General features: G+C 29.9%; 4 protein-coding genes across 11 annotated transcripts; 3 read left to right on the top strand and 1 right to left on the bottom strand.

Moving 5' to 3' along the window:
- Positions 1 to 1,685: 1,685 nt before the first annotated feature.
- LOC145183471 (retinal homeobox protein Rx-B-like) lies at positions 1,686 to 7,577 on the top strand. 4 transcript variants are annotated; one of them, XM_080058831.2, is made up of 3 exons: positions 1,686 to 1,868; positions 4,975 to 5,150; positions 5,878 to 7,577. In XM_080058831.2, the coding sequence occupies exons 1-3, from the start codon at positions 1,751 to 1,753 to the stop codon at positions 6,316 to 6,318; spliced, it is 735 nt and encodes a 244-aa protein (XP_079914957.2). In that variant the 5' UTR covers positions 1,686 to 1,750; the 3' UTR covers positions 6,319 to 7,577. The 4 variants fall into 4 exon arrangements, with proteins under 4 accessions (XP_079914957.2, XP_079914962.2, XP_079914971.2 ...); XM_080058836.2 differs by lacking the exon at positions 1,686 to 1,868 and adding an exon at positions 2,065 to 3,460 and having other exon boundaries at positions 5,878 to 6,702; XM_080058845.2 differs by lacking the exon at positions 1,686 to 1,868 and adding an exon at positions 3,612 to 4,798 and having other exon boundaries at positions 5,878 to 6,702.
- A 128-nt stretch (positions 7,578 to 7,705) lies between these two features.
- Positions 7,706 to 9,188, bottom strand: LOC145195635 (vesicular inhibitory amino acid transporter-like). The gene has a single exon (XM_080073395.2). It carries the CDS (start codon positions 9,082 to 9,084, stop codon positions 7,807 to 7,809), a length of 1,278 nt encoding a protein of 425 aa, XP_079929521.2. The 5' UTR covers positions 9,085 to 9,188; the 3' UTR covers positions 7,706 to 7,806.
- A 3,470-nt stretch (positions 9,189 to 12,658) lies between these two features.
- LOC149891510 (ankyrin repeat domain-containing protein 40-like) lies at positions 12,659 to 20,078 on the top strand. Of its 5 annotated transcripts, none has more exons than XM_090078927.1 (2): positions 12,659 to 12,798; positions 19,234 to 20,078. In XM_090078927.1, exon 2 carries the CDS (start codon positions 19,254 to 19,256, stop codon positions 19,878 to 19,880), a length of 627 nt encoding a protein of 208 aa, XP_089935053.1. In that variant the 5' UTR covers positions 12,659 to 12,798; positions 19,234 to 19,253; the 3' UTR covers positions 19,881 to 20,078. The 5 variants fall into 5 exon arrangements, with proteins under 5 accessions (XP_089935053.1, XP_089935056.1, XP_089935055.1 ...); XM_090078930.1 differs by having other exon boundaries at positions 12,673 to 12,798; positions 19,253 to 20,078; XM_090078929.1 differs by lacking the exon at positions 12,659 to 12,798 and adding an exon at positions 14,069 to 14,203.
- Positions 16,278 to 19,346, top strand: LOC145183519 (vesicular inhibitory amino acid transporter-like). Its single transcript, XM_090078926.1, has 4 exons — positions 16,278 to 16,976; positions 17,237 to 17,321; positions 17,405 to 18,801; positions 19,253 to 19,346. Exon 3 carries the CDS (start codon positions 17,448 to 17,450, stop codon positions 18,792 to 18,794), a length of 1,347 nt encoding a protein of 448 aa, XP_089935052.1. The 5' UTR covers positions 16,278 to 16,976; positions 17,237 to 17,321; positions 17,405 to 17,447; the 3' UTR covers positions 18,795 to 18,801; positions 19,253 to 19,346.
- Positions 20,079 to 23,060: the final 2,982 nt, after the last annotated feature.

Below are 23,060 nucleotides of genomic sequence, written 5' to 3'. Positions count from 1 at the left end.
CATTAAAACGTAGTAAAAGGGATTCGCTGTTATACAAAGCTCTTGCAAACAAACTAATCGGTGTTCTCTTTTATAAATCGAAAAAATGATGTGCGATCAATTATTGTAATTGATGTAATTCGAAATTTTTTTTGTCGGAGTTTTTTTTTTTTTTGACCTTTTTTAATTCTTTTTCTTACAAAAATTAATAATTGAATATCTTTTATTATAGTGAAACGATATCGTTTTACTGTTGTTTTTTTTTCTATAAGTACTTATAAATAAAAGAACAAAGGTTTCTTTCTTTTGTTTTTTTTTTTTTGTTTTTGTTTTTTTCAAATGTATTTTTCCAAAAACATTCGCACCATTACTTTACAAAAATGACGTATATTGCGGTCAATTTTTTCAGTTTCGTTCTGAAGATGAAAATTCTCAACGATATTTTGGCAAACAGTTTAAATATATTGGTGGACGCTGATCTTCAGCCTCGTTGTTCAGAGAGCAGAACTTTGAAATGACTGTGAAGAGCGCGGATTAGTGCGGCACTACGCAGTAGGCGTCAAACGCCTTACCAACACTTTCTTCTTATAATACTTGAGCGATTAATCACAGCGGTAGAAAAAAGAAAAAATAATTCTTTACCAAAGTAATCTTTTAAACAAACCAATCGTTTAAACTCAGGTCATGTCTAAAATGTTAATTTATATTCTTAGGAAAAAAAGGTCAAACGCAAATAATTCGTTTCCTATTTGAATTTTTTAAAAAAAATCATTTTTAATAGAGAAAATTTCCTCTTCTTTAATTAGTTTGACTGGAATGTCCCTATATAAATCCTACATTAAATTTTAACGCGTTTTCTCTCTCTGGTTAAATTGGAACAGCACCTATCGACAAATCGAAGACAGCTTTAGTAATTACAGCTTCACAACGACGATTTTTTAACTAATCAAAGGAAAACATCACCTGTAATATTTTTCTTAAAATTGTGTCAACAAAAAGCAGCTTTGTTTTCAAGTTTACGCGTACAAAAAAAAAAAAAATCAAAGTTACACAAATTTTTTTTTTTGTCCACAGAAAAAAATAACTTGTGTTTTTATACCTTAAGAAAAATATTAAAATGTAGTGTAATTCTACTAGGTATTGTTTTTCTAGTGCAGTTGAAATACGTTTCTTCATAGTAATGATGACCTGCTAAATAATAAAATGTTAGCAATAATATAGATTTATATACTCTATTATAAATAATTAATTAGTTGAGAAGCATTGATTTTCAGAACATCTTAATGAATAATGTCACGCATTGACCTTCAAATGAAAACGGTTTTTTCCGAGGAGAAATAATGACGCTTTTACTTATTTTGTGTGGTTAAGTTTTATCTCAAAAAATAATTTGTTTATAAAACCAAACAATTAAGAAAAGTTGAAAAATACAAATCTAACCGGAAGCCTACATTGATGAAAAAATACCTAATCTTTTTTATAATAAGTTTTCGAGCAATTATAACTAAATTTTTTTTTCTCGGTGTTTTTTTATGCAACAAAACATTTCATATGTACCAGAAAATGTTTGCTATAAGAAGACCTTTTCATCGAGTCTTCCAAATAGTTTTTCTTTTGATTACAATAAATTACGTTAAGCAGGTCTTAAAATCTCTCCTACCCAGACGTATAATTAGCAACATTTAATCTAGTTATTCATAAAATCAGATACGTATATATTTACGATTGAATTTTAAAGATTTGCGGTTCGCTGAAAGCAAACGCTCGCAGAATGATAAAAAAACAAGAATTTCCGACCGTTATTCAAACGTACAACAAGGACAGTATTTCCTTGGGGATTCATAATATTGACGCGAAACAAGAGAACTCAGAAAAAAATTACTCTACCGGTATAAACTTTTTTTTTCTTCTTTTCCCGCCGGTATAATTTTTTTGTTTATTCTGGTGATCTTTCTTATTCGGATGTTAAAACTCCTATATTTATATTAATCTCGGATGTCTTAATTAATTGAATTCTTACCTTTCTTAATTTAATTTTCATAAATAATTATTTTAAGTTGTAACTGATGTAAGTGACTTAAACTCAACTTACTATTATTGATAATAACTGTGGGTAGTAAAGTGATAGCCGCAAGTAATCACTTGTAAGTTAGCTATTAAAAATTACAAGCTGTAAGGCATCGAACTTCAACGTGGTTCTGAAACAATTCTTCAGTACCTGTTTTTTTTATGTACTTTTAAATTTTCTTGAACTTCTATTGGAATCATAAATGATCAGCAAAAGGATAATTAATTCAAGTTTTTAGTTTCATTAACAGAGTTTCGTTTAGTTGACACAGCAAGGTGACTCGTGGCTAATTAAGATTAATCACATTAATTTGTTTCTGATGAAAAATATTCTTGAAATAAGCAAGCTTAATCTCGCTTTATAAAACAAAATTAGATGCTAATTTTAAGAAAACATTGGTTGCTCAAACAAAAATAAAAAAATTTATGTTTTTAATTTTATTTTTTTTTTTATAAATTTTAAATTTATCAAGTTCCCCAAAAATTGTTGAGGAGAAAAAGTTTTTTATTTTGATTGAGATATTTAAAGATATTTTTGAAAGTGGTTTACACTTAATGTTGTTATTGAATGCTATAAAGTTGATAAAAGTTCAAGTGCGCGAGCGTAATGCTAGTTCAGGCGCGCGAGCGTAATACTTTCTCAATATGCAACCTTAATACCTTTAAAAATCAATACATTAAATTAATATTCGGAAAACTGAAGAACATGTTTAAAGTATTCTCCATCAAGCAACATAAATTTTCCCTAGTGTCCTGCTACATCAATCGTTTAAGACAAGTAATATATCTGTTAGATATCTAGCAACTGTAATACCTAATAGATATGGTATGAGGTTTTTCTTGGCCGCTTTTTGAAATACTAGAAGTTAGTTTTATAAGAAAATTTCTCAAGAAACTGCAGGCATCTTAAAAACCCTTTTGGATAAAATATATTTTCGAAAAAGCTACTTTTTCTTTGAAATCGCACCGTTTCTTTTGAGAATAGACTGATAAATAAATGAAAAGCTCTAGATAGACTCTGCTATAAGAACACGTTTCGAATCAGCGTTTTGAAGACAGGCTTTGAAACCATTTTCAATAAGATTAAACAATAGGTCATTGTTGGAAACACTTAACAGCACAAAAGACGGTGAATCGATTCAAAGACCAGTTTTAGATACAGCTTCCTCTAAACCGAATAAAAGCGTATTGTATATTTATTTCGATACCGTCTTGCTATATCGTATTGAGTCACCTTGGCGGGATATAAGTTCGCGCGATTATAAAAAAGTAAACAACATAAACGCAAACAAGGGAAGAAGCTCAACCCAGTTATTGATCTACTAAAGCCTAACGATGACTTTGTTGACATTGTTACCAAGCAATCAAGACGATAATAGTAATTTCTCGGACTTTAAAGATATCAAAGGAGAAGGTGATTAAATGTCTCTATTATATCTCTCTTTTTTTTTCTTTTTTTTTTTTTTGTTTGCTAAAATTTTTGTTTCTTGCAAGGCATTTTTTTGAATAGCAAATGAAATTATCAACATTTTTTATCATTTCGTTTGTGTTGCAATAATTCTTTTATCGATCTTTTTCATCACTGGTTTATATCTCTGTTCGCTATGGTTAAGTTGTTGCATTTGCTGTTAATGTTGTTGTTGTTGTGTTGCGGGTGATATTGCAAAGACAAATGTTATCGACAATCGTTATTATAATTGTTACAATTTGTCATTACGATTTCGATAATAGTTTCTTAATTATTATGCTTTTAGTTTAAAATGAATTGTCATGAAATTTTTTTTATTTAAATCTTGCAGCAAATATTAAAAACTTTTCGATTTCCTTAAAGTTTTTTGATATTTGCGTTTCAATCAATGCATTAAATTTCTATGCGTTATTTTTTCTATGAGCTATTTTTTTTTCTATGCTTTACTATTTCTATGCTTTATTATTTCTATGCTTTATTATTTCTATGCGTTATTATTTCTATGCGTTATTATTCCTATGTGATATTTTGCTTTTGTAAGCCATGTAAGAATAAAAAGTGTTTTCTTTTGTTACATCGAGACAAAAAAGCTTCACTTTGAAAGATGGTTTTAAAATATTTATTGGGAAACAGCTGCAAGCGAACTGTAGGAAGAAATTGAAAAAGAGCTGCGTTGCCCCTCCTTGCAATAGTATGCGACTATCATTTTAAAATATTACAACTCTTAGAGACTTTTCAAATAAGCAAACATCAAATTCTTTTCAACCGTAGACAGTTATAAAATGTTTTGCTCCTGCAGCGCGTTGCATTTTAAACTCGCAGCAAAACAACGTCAACAAGAAACCATAAGCATCTTTAATTTTAATAAGTCTCCAGCATCAAATGATTCTATTCATAAACTGTTGAATGGCGCATAATCCGCATGGCTATTGCTAACTCAAATTCTTTTGGTATATTCTGGCGGAACAACTTTGTTCATAATAACTCGATAATTATTTGTGTATACCATTTACTTTGGATTTTAAATAATATTCCTGGTTGATTTGTTGACTTGGACTGTCATAACAACTTTTGACTTTTTCATATTTTAAATCAATCATATACTTTGCACTATATTATAGAATTCAGTCATTGTACGCAAAATAAAAAGGGTTTTAAGTAGTGATGCCTTGCGCAGCTTGAACAGTCTCTGCATACTAATCTCTCCAAGTTAGTTTAAACAATTGGCTAGCAGTTCAGAAGTGCGAGGTCTCAACAAGAAAATGAGAGAACTGATTAACGAAGGTAAAAAGATCGTGAAAAGAAGTTTAAAGTAAAAGAAGTAAAAAGTTCATGAAAGAAAAAAATAAAGATAAAAAAGAACACAAAAAAATACGTTCATAAATTTTGTGTTTAATCGTTTGGTTCAGTTACAAAATTTTTTATTTTTTGCTATTATTATAATTTTTTTTTTTTTGTAGAATATCAAAACCAACGCTTCGCAAATGGAAAACGAAAACAAAGAAGATACCGGACGACCTTTACGCAGTTTCAATTGGACGAACTTGAAAGAGCGTTTGATAAAACGCACTATCCAGATGTTTTCATGCGTGAGGAACTTGCAGTACGAGTTCATCTTACCGAAGCCAGAGTCCAGGTAATTACCCCCCCACATGTTCTTTGTCTCCGTCTTCTTTTGTACTAAAATTTATTTTTTCATTAACACAAGTTTTACTCGATTTTTACCCGAACATTTACTACTGCATTTAGGCCACTATACCAGATATCAACTAGTTTAAGACATTTTAAAATTAACATTATAAGAATCAGCTTAACAAGAATTTTAGTTAAATATTGAATTTGTGTAAATGGGAAAAAAAAGAAAACTTTTAGATTCCGTTAACCTGGGGTAATTCGTATTAAGGCACCTGGAAATTGTAAGAATGCAGTAGAGGAGTATTAAACACTGGAGAATAAGTTTATAAATATAATTATGTAATTAATATAATTATGATGTTTTATGAAGTTACAAACAAAAGTCCTAATTCTGCGGTATGTCTTTTTACGAATCGGAACGTTTGAAGTTTTAAGTCGTGCAATGAATAGGTTTTTTGCCGTGTGATTTTATTTCATCCAATCTGTCAACTTAAAACACCTTTTGTAATAGGGACAATTGAGAGCGCAGCGTGATGGTAACTTTTGAAGTTAATCTTTTTTTGACCGTTGTCTGCTACCTTGTATTACATGCATTAATGAATATAATTCCATGCAGCTGAACCAATCGCTAATTTAAAACTTTAGTTATGTATTGATTTTTGAACTTTTTTTATACTACGTAGATATTATTGTGTTTATTGTTAATGGCTTCTTGTTAAAAAATTTAGGTATGGTTTCAAAATAGACGTGCAAAATGGAGAAAGCGAGAGAAGCTGAGTTTTTCAGTTCATCAACAGCCTGCTTCAAACATTAATGGCGAAGTATCAAGCCCTTATCATATACCATCGAGTCCCAAAGCTCAGTCGCAACAAAGAGCAATGTCTACCCACATGCCAACTCCTCTCTCGCATCATACAGCATTCCAACCTTGGGCTCAATCGCCGTATTGCCCACAATCTACTTCTCCCTATCCTCAATATCCTCATTATCAACAATCTTCGATGATTGGAAACTACGCTCGCCCTCCCTCATACCAATACATGTCTCATCATACAGGGTCAGTTATTTCTCCAACATCAAATGAAGATCTTTCACCGCAAGATACACAGTTTGCTGGACATTCGTCATTCAACAACTTAAAAGGACAAAACCAGTTAATTTACGCTTAAAATGACTTCTGTATGTCTGTAGAGCCTCAAACAGGCTACACCATATAAGCCTGATGAATGTGTAAAAATGCAGGCAAACTTACTTTCTATTCAAAAGTCTTAACCAATCAATTTTAAAATCGAAACTTTTTACTCGATTATTCATTTGTAAATCAAAAGAAAGTGATACAGACAAAAAAGGCTAAAAGTACCAAACTGATGCGACAATGAAGAGTATTATTTTGCTCTTGTTTAAATTAATTATTTTTTCAGTTATTTTATTTTGAAATGTTATATAGAGCAATTTTATATTTATGTTATCGTGTCTCTATTTAAGATGAGAACCTTTTTTTTCTATTTAAATAAAAATGTAAATATTGAGAAATTAACTTCGTATAATTAAAATTTTGAAAAGTTGTTTTATCTTTTGGTTTAAAAACCTGAAAGAAAAAGTTAAAGATATAATTTTTTTTTTAATTTTGTCTTTCAGGTTTTTACTTTCAGATCTTCCTCAATTCGCAGTCTTATATTTAATGTACAAGCTTGTATGTGTTTCTGTCTATCCACTGAAAACAATAATATTAATGCAGTCATTAAATTTTAATGTTGAACTTCAACTAATCCCATTGAAGTGATTGAAAATTTCCTTTTAAAAAAAATAGATCAGCAAATAAATCGATTATAAGGCATCTCTCAAAATGTTAATACTTGCAGTTAAGGACAGAGGGGGAAGAGGGTAGATATTAGGGGTTGATAACTAACAAAAATTTAAAAGATAATCAAAACAACGACAAAAAATGTTAGATGTAGGTATGCAAAAACATTAAGTTGAAGAGTATCAACATAAGATTTCGAAAGCTTATAAAAACTCACATAAAAAACATAAAAAACAAATTTCATAATTCCAATTCTATTTTTTCCCAGCTGTAAAACTGAGATGAGATTTCTAATCTTTAAATCTACTCTTTTATGCACCTTTTTGCTTTGAGCATTTTTTTATATTTAGGATTTTAAAAACTGCTTTTAAAATCAACCATGACGGGGATAAACAGTTTAATATCCTTTGGAAAAAAAATTTTTTTAAACATAAGTTAAATAAAGTATAAAAATATTTCTTCTAAAAGTTTTTTTCCTTTCAAAGTTTTTTCTCTCAAAGTTTCTAAAACTTTAAAAGTTCTATTCTCTTAGTTTTAAGCTCCCAAGCGATTTCTTATGCCTAATTTACGATTTTTAAGACCAAATTAAGATTCAAGAAAGTACCAGCAATAAAAAAAAGAAAATAATTTTTCAAAAAGCGTATTCACTTTGAACAACAGCTCTCCCCTTTTGTAAGGTATAAAAATTTCTAACACTGCCCTTAACCTACGTTCTCCTTGAAGGACGCTTTTATGAAAGGACTCACTCAAAATAAAATGATTTTAACCAATCATATCAATTGTTATACATTGGTTTAAAATGTATTTAATTTCAATTTAAAGTATTTACTAGTATTACTAAAATCATTTACTTTTAGCAAATTTTTTCTGCAAAACATGCGTACAACGAAACCCACGATACAATAAAGCTAATGGTCATTGCAAGAACCCCAAAAAACACAATAATGATGTCCATTGCAAACTCTACCCTTTTTAGCTGGGCGCAGTATATTTTCACATGAAAAAGTGCTGGAAATATAAACTCTAAAGTAATTCCTGTAATGCTACCAATAAATGCAAGAAGGTATGTAAACCACGGTATAAATGCAGCCATCAGTAATGTGGATATCAATATTGTTATTCGTGTAATTTGTATTTGCATGCTGTAAATATTCAAATTTTTTCTCTTTATTGTAGTTGAAGTGAGATGTGATTTCTCGATAACTTCAAAAATCATAAACATTGGTAACGTATACGACGTAAATGCTAATATGGCAGCCATCGAGTTTAATGTCTGACGAAAAATGCCTGAAGGTAAATTGTTAGTCAATATATTATCCGCATTTGGGTAAAATGTCATATGGCTGACGATTCCAATAAAAATAATAATGCTTGTCATTATAAAGTACGAAGACTTAAGTGTGGATTCAAACCTATCCGGTCTTTTCATTGTTGATTCTATAAATGGTGCAAAGGGTTGAGAAAGAAAACACGCAACTAAGACTCCTATAGCGTTTGGAAACTCCATTGACTGAAAATGATCCATTTTGTCAATATCCCATTTGTTAAAATGCATTAAACTATAAGTAAACACACAAACAAATATGGTAGCAGCACATCCCATAGCTAAAACACCAGTCCACGCAACTTGCGATAAACTTTTCAACAAAGAGTTTGGTAAAAATGCTATTCCTCCTATTAATGTCCATGCCCAGAGTGGGATACTAGCATCTGGAAAAGATTTATTGAACATCGCGCCTACTAGAAAGGGATACATTGTTGATATTAAAACCAGCTGTATTACCATAGTGACAAGTACAAGCATTCTACCCCCTCCTTTCCAAAATGCATCACCTATATCAAGGTAGTTCTGGCGAACTCTCAGCTTTACTCCGTTTTTCACTTCATACAAACTTCGAACAAGTATGATGCTTGTGTAACTTGAAATCCACGCTATGATCAGTAGGGCAAATAGCGCCCACCATCCACCTGCCTTAAAAATATACGGTATAATTAAAATAGGCAAACCTTGAATAGTATTGCATATTGTCAAAAACGTTTCAAAAATCGTTGTTAGATTTTCTTCCTCCTTTGCAGAGTTTTTCTCGCTATGAATTTTTGGCTGTTGTTCTCCTATGCTTTCTGACATCATTAAACATAAAACGCTGAGCGACTGTCCCTATTACTTTTTTCATTATCAACAGATTTAACGAAAGATTCAGCCTTCGTCCTATCTTACAATTCAATTATATTAGTCTAACCAAGGTTTAGCGTGCTTCACTGATTTCATACCCACTATTTTTTAAAGATATTTACAATAAAGTATTTTTTAAAATAGTCGATATTCAAACTCTGTTTACTATAAAGCGCAAAAAAAAAAATGTTTTTATTTTCCTGATTGCACTAAAATTGTTCTTATCTTCTATGACTACCTGTTTTAACTTTCCTATCAATCAAATTTTAATTGGCCTGTTTTTTAAGCACGCAATCTTTTTAATTGATCGGATTACCTAAAATATAAGTAAGTGCGGAGTTTTATGTCCGAGAGAAATGTAATTAACCGATCCAATTACAAAGTGCTATCAATACCGATATTGTTGTATGTAATCGCAATTATTTCAAAATTGATTCCTCTTTCATATTTATTTTAGCTCATTTGTGTTATATTAGTTTTTTTCGAGGACGCAAATTGTTATTTGAATATTGGTTGTTTTTATCGTTTTTTACTTCATAATTTCATAATTTTGGGTTGTGAAAAACAAATTATGAAACTATGGTGTTACATTTAATAAATCTGTTGTTTGTAGAATGATATTTTTTTGAATTACACCATGTTTAGTACATATTATAGTTCACTAGTCATAAAAAATATACAAAGTTGTAAAAAGATACTTGCCCTTTTCAGTAAATAGTTAATACTTCATCGTCTATTTAGCAATATGAACATAGAAATGGTAAACATAAATATCCCATGAAATTCCCAAAGGAATAGGACCTAATTTACTTGTAAATGTAAAAACGCTAATGAAAACGACATGCAATATTTTATTGTTTATGTTGATTATCTTATTTGACGTCTAAACACATTCAAGGTTACACATTAGTACTACAGTATGGGAATAGGAATAGTAGGGAAAGGAAATTAGATTTAATGGCAGAAAGCAACTGAATTTAATTTTTTACTTAATGATAAATTTTATATCAACTGTCATATAAAAACAGTTAAGAAGCTCACCCTCGGTACGTGTACCTAATGACTGATACAAATTTCTTTTTCTTTTGTAGAAAAATACTCCGCATTTATAACTCATACCCTTGAGGTACAAAATGTAAAAATGTTAATGAAAATACTCAAAAGAGAACTTTTACTTCACTTGGTCAGGGTATGAGTTACTGGCTGGCAAGCGAATTGTACAAATCCATTATTCTGTTTTCGATTTTAATGTCAGAAATATTTTTCTCCAAGTTTAATATAAAGTAGGATACGTGAGAATTTATTCTCAAGCTCAAGATGATACTACATCTACGTCGAAAGGAGACTTTTTAAGATTTATGGTGCAATAAAAATAAATTAAACTGACTTATATATAAACCTGTTTATTTCATTTAGAGCAGTGCTCATATATACAGTTTATGCGTGCGTATATGTAAATAAATGAGTATAAAACAATGAACGTAATTTAGGTGATATAATTCTATTTATTAGCTATGTCCCTGTGGGAGGAGATGTTTACATTTTCCAGAGTTAAATTTACTTTTTACTAACTGTTATTTTTGTTATACCACATTATTACGTATATTTTATTTAAAATTTAGCATAACAGCATAGTGTAAGACCATCTTTGCAAAATATATTTACAAATTACTTTTCAGCAGCTTAGAAGACGCCATTTGCAATACCTGCTGCGTTTGGTGGTTTTTTTTTTCAAGAATACACGAGAGAGGAAAACTCACTTTCATTACCAATCCGGACTGTTAGGACAAAGCTTCTGCTATAATAAAGTTTAGTCTCTTTACTCAGTCTTAACTAAAAAGTGATATACAAAAATCTGAAATTAAAAAATAAATAGAAATAACAATAGTTCATAACAAAACGCTCGCCAAACCTCACGTAAAAAATAAATATTGACAAAGTAAGAAAAATATTCTAAAAAGAATACAATTAATAGGATATTATAAAAAAAAATGCTGGGTAATAATTAATAATTTCAGAAGTAGTTTTTTTTCTAGGATTATGTGTATTGTATTATGGCCAGAAATTGTGTCATTTGTTCGGTCGAGGGAGATAATATAAACCAAGATGCGCTTCTTTTGTTATCGTGTGGACAAGTTTTTTTTTTATCGTGTGGACAACGATATGATTAAAAAAAATATATTACAAATCAATATTCAGAATTTTCTTACTTTTTTTTTTTACTTATCTGTTACTTTTAATTGTGACTGGTAAATTTTTAAAAAATATTTAATGTTTTAAAGGTTGGCGCAAAATAAAATTTTTTAAACTTTTTTAAGAATTTTATTTTTAACAAAAATAAGTATTAAAAGTTGTTAGCAAAGTTTTTTATGTGTCTGGCTAATGCCAGAAGTAAATACTTCAAACTGTTTTTCTTAAAGACGTCAAAACATGAAAAAGTACGAGAAAAAATTTTGCACAACCTTGCAAAATATCCTGAATTCTCACGACAAAAGCGCTCAATTTAAAATGGTCGCAATAGGAGAACTGTTCTGCAGATAAAAATTTTGATGTAGATATCAAAAGAAAAGCTGGATGACGAAGTCACATTTGAGTGTGATTTAGCTAAGAGATTCCTTCTACATAAAATTGAAACTAACGTAAAAATATCATTGGAGTATTTAAAGTGCAATTATAAAGGTTAGAGGCCCAATTATTATTTAGATCATATGCGTGGAAGGAAGATTGTATCAATTGATGATAACAAGAAACTATATGTTATTATGAATAATAATAAAAAAATTTCGAAAAAAAAAAAAAGGTTTAAAGCATAAAATAAAAGGTTCCAGCTCTTAGAATAACGGAGACACAAAGAAATCCTCAAAAAGTTTTGTTGCAAAAAAAATTTCTTAGGAAAAAACTTGGTATTTTTTGTGGAAATAAAAAGAAATACTTTATCGCAACTTGAGCTTTTGACACTAAAAAAGGAGTTTCTCTAACACTAGAACCCCAAAGGTGCATCATTTGATCTAAATCCTTCCAATAGTCCCAAAATCCATCTAGACGAGTACAATTGGATTATTATCAAGAAGGTTTAGAAGAGAAGATACATGAGTACGTAAATAATTCGAGAGCTCACATGTAAATAGACGGCAGCATCTAGAATCTTTGGAATGTAGTATGTTAAAAAGCTGAGAAAACCGTGCGCATTTATGTTAAGAAGTTCATTAGACAAAAAAAAGAAATCATAATTTGATTTTATATCACATTTATTAGGCTATAGTAATTTTAAAATATTGTTTTTTAAACTGAGTTTGCAAGATATGACAATTGATTACAAAGATTCTGTGTCAACCCTTAGTAATCAAACTATCAATAACTGTATATATGCCTTTATATAAAGCTAATAATATTAAAACTATTTACTACTTGAATATGTTTTCAATTTTCAATTCCACTAGTGAAAAAAGTATTCATCTTGTTCTAGTCGTGAAATTTGAAAGAAATCTAAAAGTCGGCTCTTCGAAGTTATCCAAAAAAGCTATCATTGAGGGTGAATGTTTCGGGTCCCACTCGGCAAGTATTTCAAGTGCGGAATCTTGTTTACCTAAAAAATTAAGTATGCGTTTTCACAAGAATGGAAGTCAGTTAGCTTTGTTAAAAATAACTTTCTTAAAGTGTTACTAAATATAGGTAGGTAGTGCAAATATTTTTTACTGTTTGGTTCTATATTTGCACATATCTAATTCCATATATCCATACAAGTGGGATTTTGAACTTAATATGTGCCTAAATAATAGTCTGTTGAATTCAGTCTGTCCTGGTGATTTGTGTTTATATTGGGAAAAGAAGTGTTTTTAAATGAACTTCAACTTTAAGTGAGGAAAACCATTGAATCATAAAATTTAAAAGAGTGAATTTAGTACAGGGTTTGATAATCATTCTTTGGCAATTATTCTCTTCCACATGGTTTAAAATGAGTGCATTTGTAAAAATATAAATCTCAGTGATTTAACTCATCTTTTTAAGATTTGTATTCTCAATAACTATACCTGGGAAAGAGTATTTAAGTTCTTTTTACTTTCTCTTATTGTTGCAAAACATTCATAACTTAACAAGCTTTAATATGAATTTCATTTCAACTTTCTGTATAACCTAGTACAAAGTTGATATGTAGTTTTAAATTTGATTGGTCATACATATTTATTTAAATGGCTAGATATAATTAAAAATTTTGGTTACTAATCATGTCACTCACAAAAAAATTTTCCAATATTTACATTAGTCATAGCGCTTACAAATGAAAAATAAATGACATTGTTTATGTCATTAAGATTTTAAGCTTTCAGAAAGGTGTAACTAAATGGGTGGCAAGCATAAGATGGAATGTTAGTAACAAAAGTTAATTCTTAAGTAGTTTTCACAATTTATCTCTGATATTTAGCCCCAACTAGCTGCACCACACATTTAGCTACACCAATCATCTAGCTAAACCACACATCTAGCTAAAGCACTATATTATAAAGTGTACATATACTTAGATACTTATATATTTATAAACTGGTTGCATTTACTTAGTAAGTCTGGTAACTAACTGTAAATACCAATTGAACCAAAAATCCAGTTTCCATTTCCATTTAAAATTAGTTTAAAGTTCTTTTGTTCTTAGGCATTTACAATCTTAAAGTTTGAATCCATCATTTTTTGAAGTTAATTTGGCAAACTTAACTTAATTTAACTTAATTTAACTTAACTTAATTCCTCTAAGTATCATCCTTGTTAGTAAATATTAGAATCCATGCTTAAATACTAAATGATAGTTATGCTTACCTACACACAGGTTTCTCTAAACTAAATAGAAGTTTTCCCTTTTAATATGATATGTATTTCTCTCTAATGTATCCAATAAATGTTATAAACCTTATTTTAGTATAAAGTACATTTTGGTGCTGTGTAGATAAGAGAGAATCTTAAAACTTTTGAAACGAAAAGATAATCAAAAATTTTAAATCCTTGCAGATCCAAATGTTTTAAAAAAAGTACATGATTAATGGTTTTTAATAGAAGACTGGCTTCGCTTCAATACAAAACAATCAATGTAAAGTATTTTTAACATTTTGATGTTAATATTTGACATGCAATTGTTATGCATTTTTGTTGCATTTGTTTGATTAAAAATTGAATTTTTCTTTTATGTTTACTTGTTTACTTTTAGTAGCATAGTATACTTTAGTATAGCAAGTTCTTCTGTTATTTTTTTGTTTGTTTGTTTCAGTGGTTTTGCTAAAATTGTTTTTAGATTTCATAAAAAAAAGATCAAACAAAATAAAATAACAGTTCTTAGACTTCTAAGTTCCATTAAAATTTTAGCAAAAAACATTTTAAAATATAGAAAAGTATTATACGCCCATTTTTTTTTAGTTTCTTCAAAGTATTATAACTCGCCATAGTTTTATTACATTTTTAGGTGTAAAATATTTTTCTGACCTGAACTTCTGAACTTATTTATTGGAATCAATTGTTTATCAACTACTATTTCTCTATTGACTAAAGAGCTGGAATAAAATAATTTTTTGAGATTTTCCAGGTTCTAAAAATATTTTATTAAATCTGTTGGTTTAGTAAGGCGTGCTATCGGAAAAATCTGCCCACCTTTTGCGGTGTGGTAAAGTTAGTTAATGGTCGTTTTTTGAAATTATCTTTGTGTGGTAGTGTTTGTATAATAGAACATTTTGGCAGAAAAAATAATTAAAAATATTATTTAGTTTCAAAATGTCAACCGAGCAAACTAAACAAAGATTTTTGATTGTGGACAAACACTTAAAAAATCCAACTTTATCGAATAGAAAGTTGGCGAAATCATTAAAAATATCAAGAAGAACTGTAGATACTGTTCTTAAACGGTTTACAGAACAGAAAACTATTCAGAGAAAACAAGGAAGTGGTCAAAAAAAATGCACAGCAAATCCTATAGCTCTCGAACGGTTGGAGACTTCATTGGAAGAAAATCCTGATTGGTCTGATAGATATCGAGCGAAAATACTGAAGGTTTCCAATTTTTTTGTACACAAATGGCGACAGAGTCTTGGATATCAAAGTTTTAAAGTGGTTAAAATGCCAAATCGAAACGGTAAACAAAATTCAACCACAAAGAGTCGAGCTCAAAAGTTGTATGACAACTTGTTAACAAAACATAATGGATGCTTTTTGATGGATGGCGAAACTTATGTTAAAATGGATTTTAAACAAATTCCTGGGCAGTGCTACTATGCTTCTAAAATAAGAGGAAATGTGAGTGATAAATACAAGTATGTAATGACTGATAAATTTTCGAAAAATTGATGATTTGGCAGGCACTTTGCTCTTGCGGCAAAAAATCGCCAATTCATGTTTGTTTGGGCACAATGAAATCTTCGGAATATGTGAAATGTTGTCTTTCTCTTATAAAACAACTAATTAAAGCTCAAAGAAGTACTTCAGTATTGTTTTGACCTGACTTAGCCACAATACATTACTCAAAAGATGCTCAAAAGTTTTACGATGATAATGGAGTGATGTTGGTTCCGAAAAAGATGAGTCCTCCAAACTGCCCCGAATTATGTCCTATTGAAAAATATTGGGCCATCATAAAAAAGAAATTGAAATTAAGTGAAAATCACTCTGTCCAGAAACTTATGGGAGGCATCAAAAAGAAAGTCAGAATTTTCTGTAAAAACTTAAATTTTTTTTGTTTTTTCCCTATTAATATGTAATCTTTACAGTCTTAATTTTTCAGAAATATATTGATTTAAATACATTTAAGCTTTCTTACATCCTTTTTTGATCAAGAAAGGTGGGCAGATTTTTCCGATAGCATGCCTTAAAATATACCTTTGTTTAGTTAATAAACTGATTATTAACTTGACAAAACCTTTTCAATAAATTAAATACTAGAATGTTAAAGGCTAGAATGAATGGCCTATTGATATGTAAAGTAACAGCAGAACATTTTGGTCCTGTTTATTCCGAATAAGGCGATCCTAATCACATCTGCTTTCAATCTAAATCACTTTCAATATCCAGCATGATTGCTTTATATCTTTTGTCATCGTGCAAGTTATTTTTCCTAGTGATGAGCATCTTTGATTCTTTTAATTATTTTTAAGTTTCCTTTCTTTTACAATTTTTTCCAGGTGTTCAAGTGCTAAGAGAAGCGTCCAACTTTAAATCATTAGTTTTGTTTGTAGTCGCCATTTTGAAGTTAAGATGAAGAGAAAACAAGTCTTGTGTTGGCTAGGACGACCAAATAGTTGACTTAGGACTTAACCCGTTTTGTACATCAGTTAGCATGAAAAATAGAGGATTGAGAGAGATTGATTAGTTTTAAGAATTAAATAGTGTTAAGAATACAGAGATGTTTTTAGCGCTAACTAATTCTTAAAGCTAATTTACTAATGAAATTAACGCTAAAAAAACCGGTAATATGATTTAATTTTGTAAAAAGAAATCTTACTTAGCGACCTTTTTGAGAAAAACGATCTTCTATTATAATTTATTTTTCAATTAGTCTAAAAAAGAAAGGCAGTATTAACAAAAAAGGTAGCTTTATTATTTATCAATAAAGCTGCCGTTTACTATATTAACAGAAAGGCAGCTTTAACAAAACTTTAACCCAAAGAGATAAATGCAAATGCAATTATTCACTTAGAAGATTTACAGCAAAGTTGTCAATTACAAAAAGAGAAAGAAATAACTGAACAGATGCGTCATAAGAGTTGTTTACGAAAAATTCTCTAGTGGGGCAGCTCGAAGTCTCCAAAAAAGGTTTCGAAGATTTTAAGAAGACTATTCTTAAGAAATGCAAAAAGTTTCCGTTGGAGATGTTTTCAAAGGTAAACAAAAATACTTTATTTCTGCAATAAAATTTCATTTAATTCTATTCAGCATAAACAAAACTTGTTTTTGTGAATTTCACTCAACGAATCCTAATTTTCCACAGAAATACAAATGAGTTAAAGTGAAAATTATCATTCGCTTTCAATCTTTCAGGGTTAAATTTTTTTTGAGCGAAATTTTAAATATTCGCGCCAAGATTTGTTATTGTTTTCGCATTGTTCGTCTTATCAATTTTTAACGGCCTTTTTTTGTTTAGATTTTCTGTCACAAATTATCGCAATATGCTCAAAATTGCACGAAGAATCAATCATGTGTGCAATCGAATGCTCACTGTAACTAAGGTACGCTTATTCAACCATTTATCTTCTGGATTTATTGATATCTAAATCCCGTTCATTTTTCCACATGTTAATTTTTAATGCAGTTTCACGACAATGAACGGTTAAAACTACTTTTTCCCGTTATCAATGGTTGCGGAAGAGCGACAATCTTTAGTAAGAAATGATGAATTGCAGCAAGTAAATGATCTTCCTGAATCTAATGGTGAGCTCTCTGGATCAGAGCATGAGTACTCTTCACAAAATCAAAATGAAACTTCTGTAAGTCCTGAGGATTTGACAACAGTCTGCGAAACGTTCTGGAACATTTGCAATACCATTCAAGGTCTTCCTATACTCGCAATACCATATACATTCAAGTCAGGGGGGTGGTGGTCTCTTCTTACACTTCTAATTGTTGCTATTGCTTCGAATTATACCAGCATCATTCTGGTTAGAAGCTTATATGAAGTTCGAGACGGAATTCGAATTCGAGTACGAAGCAGCTACATAGATATCGGAGGGGCATTTTGGAATAAAGGTGGAAGACTTATGGTGATGATTTTCATGGTAGTTGAGCTTGTTTTTGTCGCCACTATGTACCCTATTTTAGTTGGAGCTATGTTTAACAAATCATTTCCAGATGTAAGCTTACCGATTTGGGCATGGACGATTATTGGAGGAATACCATTACTACCAAATACTCTGTTAAAGAATCTATCGCAAGTAGCCTGGACTAGTATCTTAACAGTTTCCAGCGCCATTATCATATTTGTTAGTATTTTAGTGTATAGCATCACTAGATCGAACGAATGGCAAATTTCCAATATGAACAATTTTGAAGCAAATGAGTTTCCAGCAGCTCTAGGTATTCTTGTGGCGTGTTACTTAGCGCAACCGTTCGTACCGTTCATCGAATCTACAATGAAAAAACCCGAAAAATTTGAGTCCACCCTTAATTTTGCATTTATAGCGATGTCTATCATGAGTATTTTGGTGGGAATTTTTGCGGATCTGACATTTTATCCTGACACAGACGAAGTAGTTACAAATAACTTACCGGTTGGTCCTGTACGTCAAATCGTAAATGCAATGGCGGCCATTTTAGCTTTTACTTCATACACTTTGCCAATGTTTACAAGCTTTGATATTATTGAAAAATCCAATTTTCCATGTTTTCCTGCAGGTTTTGGTGATAATGTTTACAGCATTTCGGTTCAAATGATGAGGCTTCTCTTAGTTCTGGCGACGATATTTATGGCTGCGTTTATTCCACGTTTTACATACTTGCTTGCTTTAATTGGTAGCATCACTGGGATTGCGCTGGAGTTTATCTTCCCTGCCTTATTTCATATGAAGATTTATTGTCTTCATCTCAGGTGGTACGAGTTTGGGATTGACATATTAATTGTATTTATCGGTACCCTCACTATGACAATTAGTTTAATAGTTTCATGGATATCTTTGTACAACTGTTTTGCGTTTCAAAACTGCTGAAAACATTGTAAATATTTTAAAAATATATTTTCATATAAAAAGTATAGGTGTCTTTGTATTTTCGTGTTTTGCAGCTATGTGCAGCTATGCGAACTATTTAATATTTAAGTGCATTTTTCAAACTTTTACATATAATAAGAGCATTTTAACTAATAGTATAGTAGCATATAGTTGCATATTGTCTTGTTATCGAATTTTATTCGCCGTAGAACCACGAATAACTTAAAACCAGGATATAGAAATAATTTGAGAAGGTTTTTTAGCCATTTTACTTGAATATATATATATATATATATATATATATATATATATATATATATATATATATATATATATATATATATATATATATATATATATATATATATATATATTCATATTCAAGTAAAATGGATGAATTTGAATTTTATGAAAAATATGCATTTTTTTTTTCTATCAGTTTCTTAACTTTCTGGTAGCATGGAAGATTGGGAAAATGCAGATGAAAAACTTCGAGAAGCCGCTTCTATCGGAGATAAAAATCTGTTGAATAAGCTCATTCGAGAGGGCGCGCAAATCAACTCTCAAAACAAAATGAACGGATGGACAGCTTTGCACTGGGCAGCAAAGAGAGGGCATGTAGATCTTGTTTGTATTTTGTTGGAGCATCGAGCTGAAACTTCGATAACAAATTTCTTGGGCGAAACAGCTGCTGATGTTGCATTTAACGAAAACATCAGAAAGTTAATCAACTCAGGATGTGTGGACACAAGTTCAAAATATCTAGATAAGTACGTTCAAACGGAAGCTTCGCCTGTCTACGGAACGAATTTCAAATCTGACCATAGTGATAACGTTTCCAATTTTCATGAACTTGTACTTAAAATCAGAATGGAAAATGACTTTGATTTTATAGAGGTCGAATTAAACTTAGGTAACTTGACTTTTCAGAATTTGGTCAGTTTATGTAGTCTGGAAATGAATATTGACTCTAATGATATTTTTAAGATTCGAAAGCTCCCAAATACGATCATTCGGAAAGACAAAGATGTAAAAAGACTGCATCAATTTCAAGAGCTTGAGATCATACCGAAAAGATCTGTTTAACAAGTAGAGTCAATTGACTTTCACATAAAACTTGGCGGAATTTATTTCTTAGTCAGTGGATAAAAAACTAAATTAGATTATATTTGATATTTTTTTATAATAATTTAAACTTAAAAGAATAGCATAAATATTGGATTTCACATAAATTTGACGGTTCGAAGTTTAAAGAGTTATTATACCTAACTAAAGCTACGTTTACATTTCGTTTTTTTTTTTAAGGAAACAATCAAAATTTTTAACTACATAAAAAAATAAAGAAACAAAAAAACCTGAAACCCAAAGAAAAACTTAAAATCATCAGTCAAAAAGTTAAATCCACAAAACGTTTTTTTGTGAATAATTGCCGACTTTACTTTTCAAATGACATAATTTTGTTGCGAGTTACGCCTGCCTATATTATCCTTGTGAGATGCAACGTACCTTACAGGCTAACTACTCAACATTCTTTTAAAGCCATAATTTTACCGGAGCTGCGTACGTGCCTAAAACTTTCGGGCGCCATACTTGACCGACAATAAAAATCTTAATTTTTAAATTGCGTAGAATGAGTTTAACGGACGTTTTCAACCAACTTATAACATAAATCTTTTATTTTACTTAATATGTTATTCGTTTTATGTTTACATATTTTATAATTGTTATATATTTAGTATTATATAGCGCAGAATGAGCTATGTTGAGGGGAATAAGAATCAAGGGATAAAACAAATAATGGGTAAAAAATAACTTGATAATGTTTTTTTTATATTCTTTCAAATTGACTTGACGTCATCTATATGTTTTTTGCTACGTTCGTACGGAGCAAACCATAAAAAAAACTCATTTGTGCAAATATGAAAAAAAAAACTATTAAAATTTATAAATTTTAAACTTAGGGTTGCCAACTGATTTTGAAAAAAATTCCCTAAAAAAATCTTGTATTTTTAGTGATCTCATTAATTTTCGTTTGAAAATCTAAAATTTCGCTTTTTTTTTTTAAGACGTCCGAAATGATTTTTTAAGAAGTTCGTTTAAAATGAAACTTTGAAGTTTCGGACATTTTCAAAAACAATTAAAAAGAGAAGTGTAAACTCAGCCACACTTTTGTTAAAGCAAAAAAGGGATCTAACACTGGTTTAACTGGTTTAAGCAAATTTAAAAGCTAACCATAAAATTGAAATAAATCATGCTTAACAATGTTCATCGTAAAACCCGGAAACTTCTACAAAAATTAGAATGTTGGACTTGTTCTACCAACAAATCTGAAAAAGAAAAAATCTTGCTGAAGTTTTAGGTAAACCTTGTATAATTAATCAGCTCACTTCACCAAACAGATAAAAGTATGAATTAATTTTTAAAAAAACGTTCAAACTCTAAGCTATAATATTCCTCAGGGTCGTTACAAGTTGTATTTTTGAAAAAAATATCCAAAATTGATAAATAAATCAAAACTCATGAAATTTATGGTTAAAAATTATAAATAACACTCTAGTTGAGCTTGAAACCAATATTAACATTCCACGTGAAACGTTTTAAAACAAGAATTCAACTTGTTAACAATTTTGATCCTAGATTCATTAAAAACGAAGCGACTCTTCTCTGAAGCTAGCAAATCTGAAAAAAAATTCTCGTTGATGCCGTTGCTATAAGGAGCCATTTTTGAAGTTGATAAAGAGCATAAAATGATCACAAAAGTTCATCAACTATTCTCCCAATAGTTTTTTACAGACAAGCCAGCACCGAACTACAATCGAGCATCAATTCCATCAGATCACAATCTGTCAAAAAATTTACTTTTTCTGGCATAATTTAAGTTTTAAAAAATGTATCAAAATTTTCAATCACTTTAATCAGCGTAGATTACAGCCACACATAACTAAAGCCAAGCATTCATAAATTGACTACCAAAATACCAGCTCAAACGACAAAATTGTAAAGCCAGAGAAACATACAAAATTATTTATTTAAAAATTAAATATTACCAATTTATAAAATTGTTTACTGGAAAAATGCTGAACCATTACCTGGCTGGTTACCTGGCCGGTTACCCATTTTTAAAGACTACAAGTTACCTTCATCGCAGACGAAAAAGCTATTATACGGCCAGTACCAGGGAGTCTTGTATTCAAAAAAGGAATTAAACTCAAAGAAGATCTCAAGATTTCTTGATAACTTCAAGTATTTAGTTGGGTTTTATTTCACATACAGACCTATACACTGATAAACAAATCCTAAAAAATTCATTTAAAGATGATTTTTTATAAGCTGAGATATGTGTGCTTTAATACGAAAAATAACAAAAAGGGAAAACTAACGAAATAAAAGTTTAATTTAAAAAAAAATAGTCCTTTAGAATATCTTACTCCTCTTTCGTCATCTCTTTTTTTTTTATTATCAATTTTTAATTTTTATTATCATTCCTGATAACTCTTAATTTTTTTCTTCAGTTCTTTACAGTACCTGTTGACTATTTATGCATAGTTTTGATAAAATATAACGTTGTTGCTAAGTACGTTGCTAAGGGGGAAAATCTATATATGACTTCAAAGAGAGTAAATTTTAAAAAATATATATAAAAAAAGAAGAAGAAAAGAGACATGCGAAAGTATACCTTTTCTAAAAAAACACAAGTTTCTCATTTCAGTTTCTCATTTAAACTTCACGTTAATAAGAAAGTTCATTTTTTTAAAAAAATTCAGTCTTTTCTTACTGGACGATCATCTTAACAAACTTTGCACATCGTTTTACTTCCAAACAATTTTTACTGATGTTGTTATCGACTTCGACTAATCGAACAAAAGTCGACTAGTCGAAATTAGTCGACTTTGAAAAACCGAATAACCGATTTAAATCGACTATGGGTTTCCTACTAATCATCCTAACATCCTTATTTCTATCTTTTCAATTGATTCAACTTTATCAATCTTCTCATTTTGTCACGATGCTGACCAATTAGTAAAGATATCTTTAGAACTCAAAAAGATAAACCATTTATAAAGATTGAGTTTTTTTAATTCAAGCAAAATATCTGAACTTTGAACCTAAGTTGCTGTATTACATAAACTTAACTCTTAACTTACTGTATGTAACACCACTTCATCAATATGTTCCTTCTTCTCATTATAGTACCCAGTTGAAAATTATAGTACCCAGTTTAAAATAAAATGTAAAGTAATGTGTTATGGTACTCATTAGGGATGC

The sequence above is a fragment of the Hydra viridissima genome, unplaced genomic scaffold (genome assembly GCF_058129835.1).
Source record: "Hydra viridissima isolate aposymbiotic clone 2 unplaced genomic scaffold, HvirCarnegie_v1 scaffold_2, whole genome shotgun sequence".
NCBI classification, from domain to species: Eukaryota; Metazoa; Cnidaria; class Hydrozoa; order Anthoathecata; family Hydridae; genus Hydra; species Hydra viridissima.
Note: the sequence above shows the minus strand (reverse complement) of the source record. Positions and strands in the feature narration are given on the sequence as shown.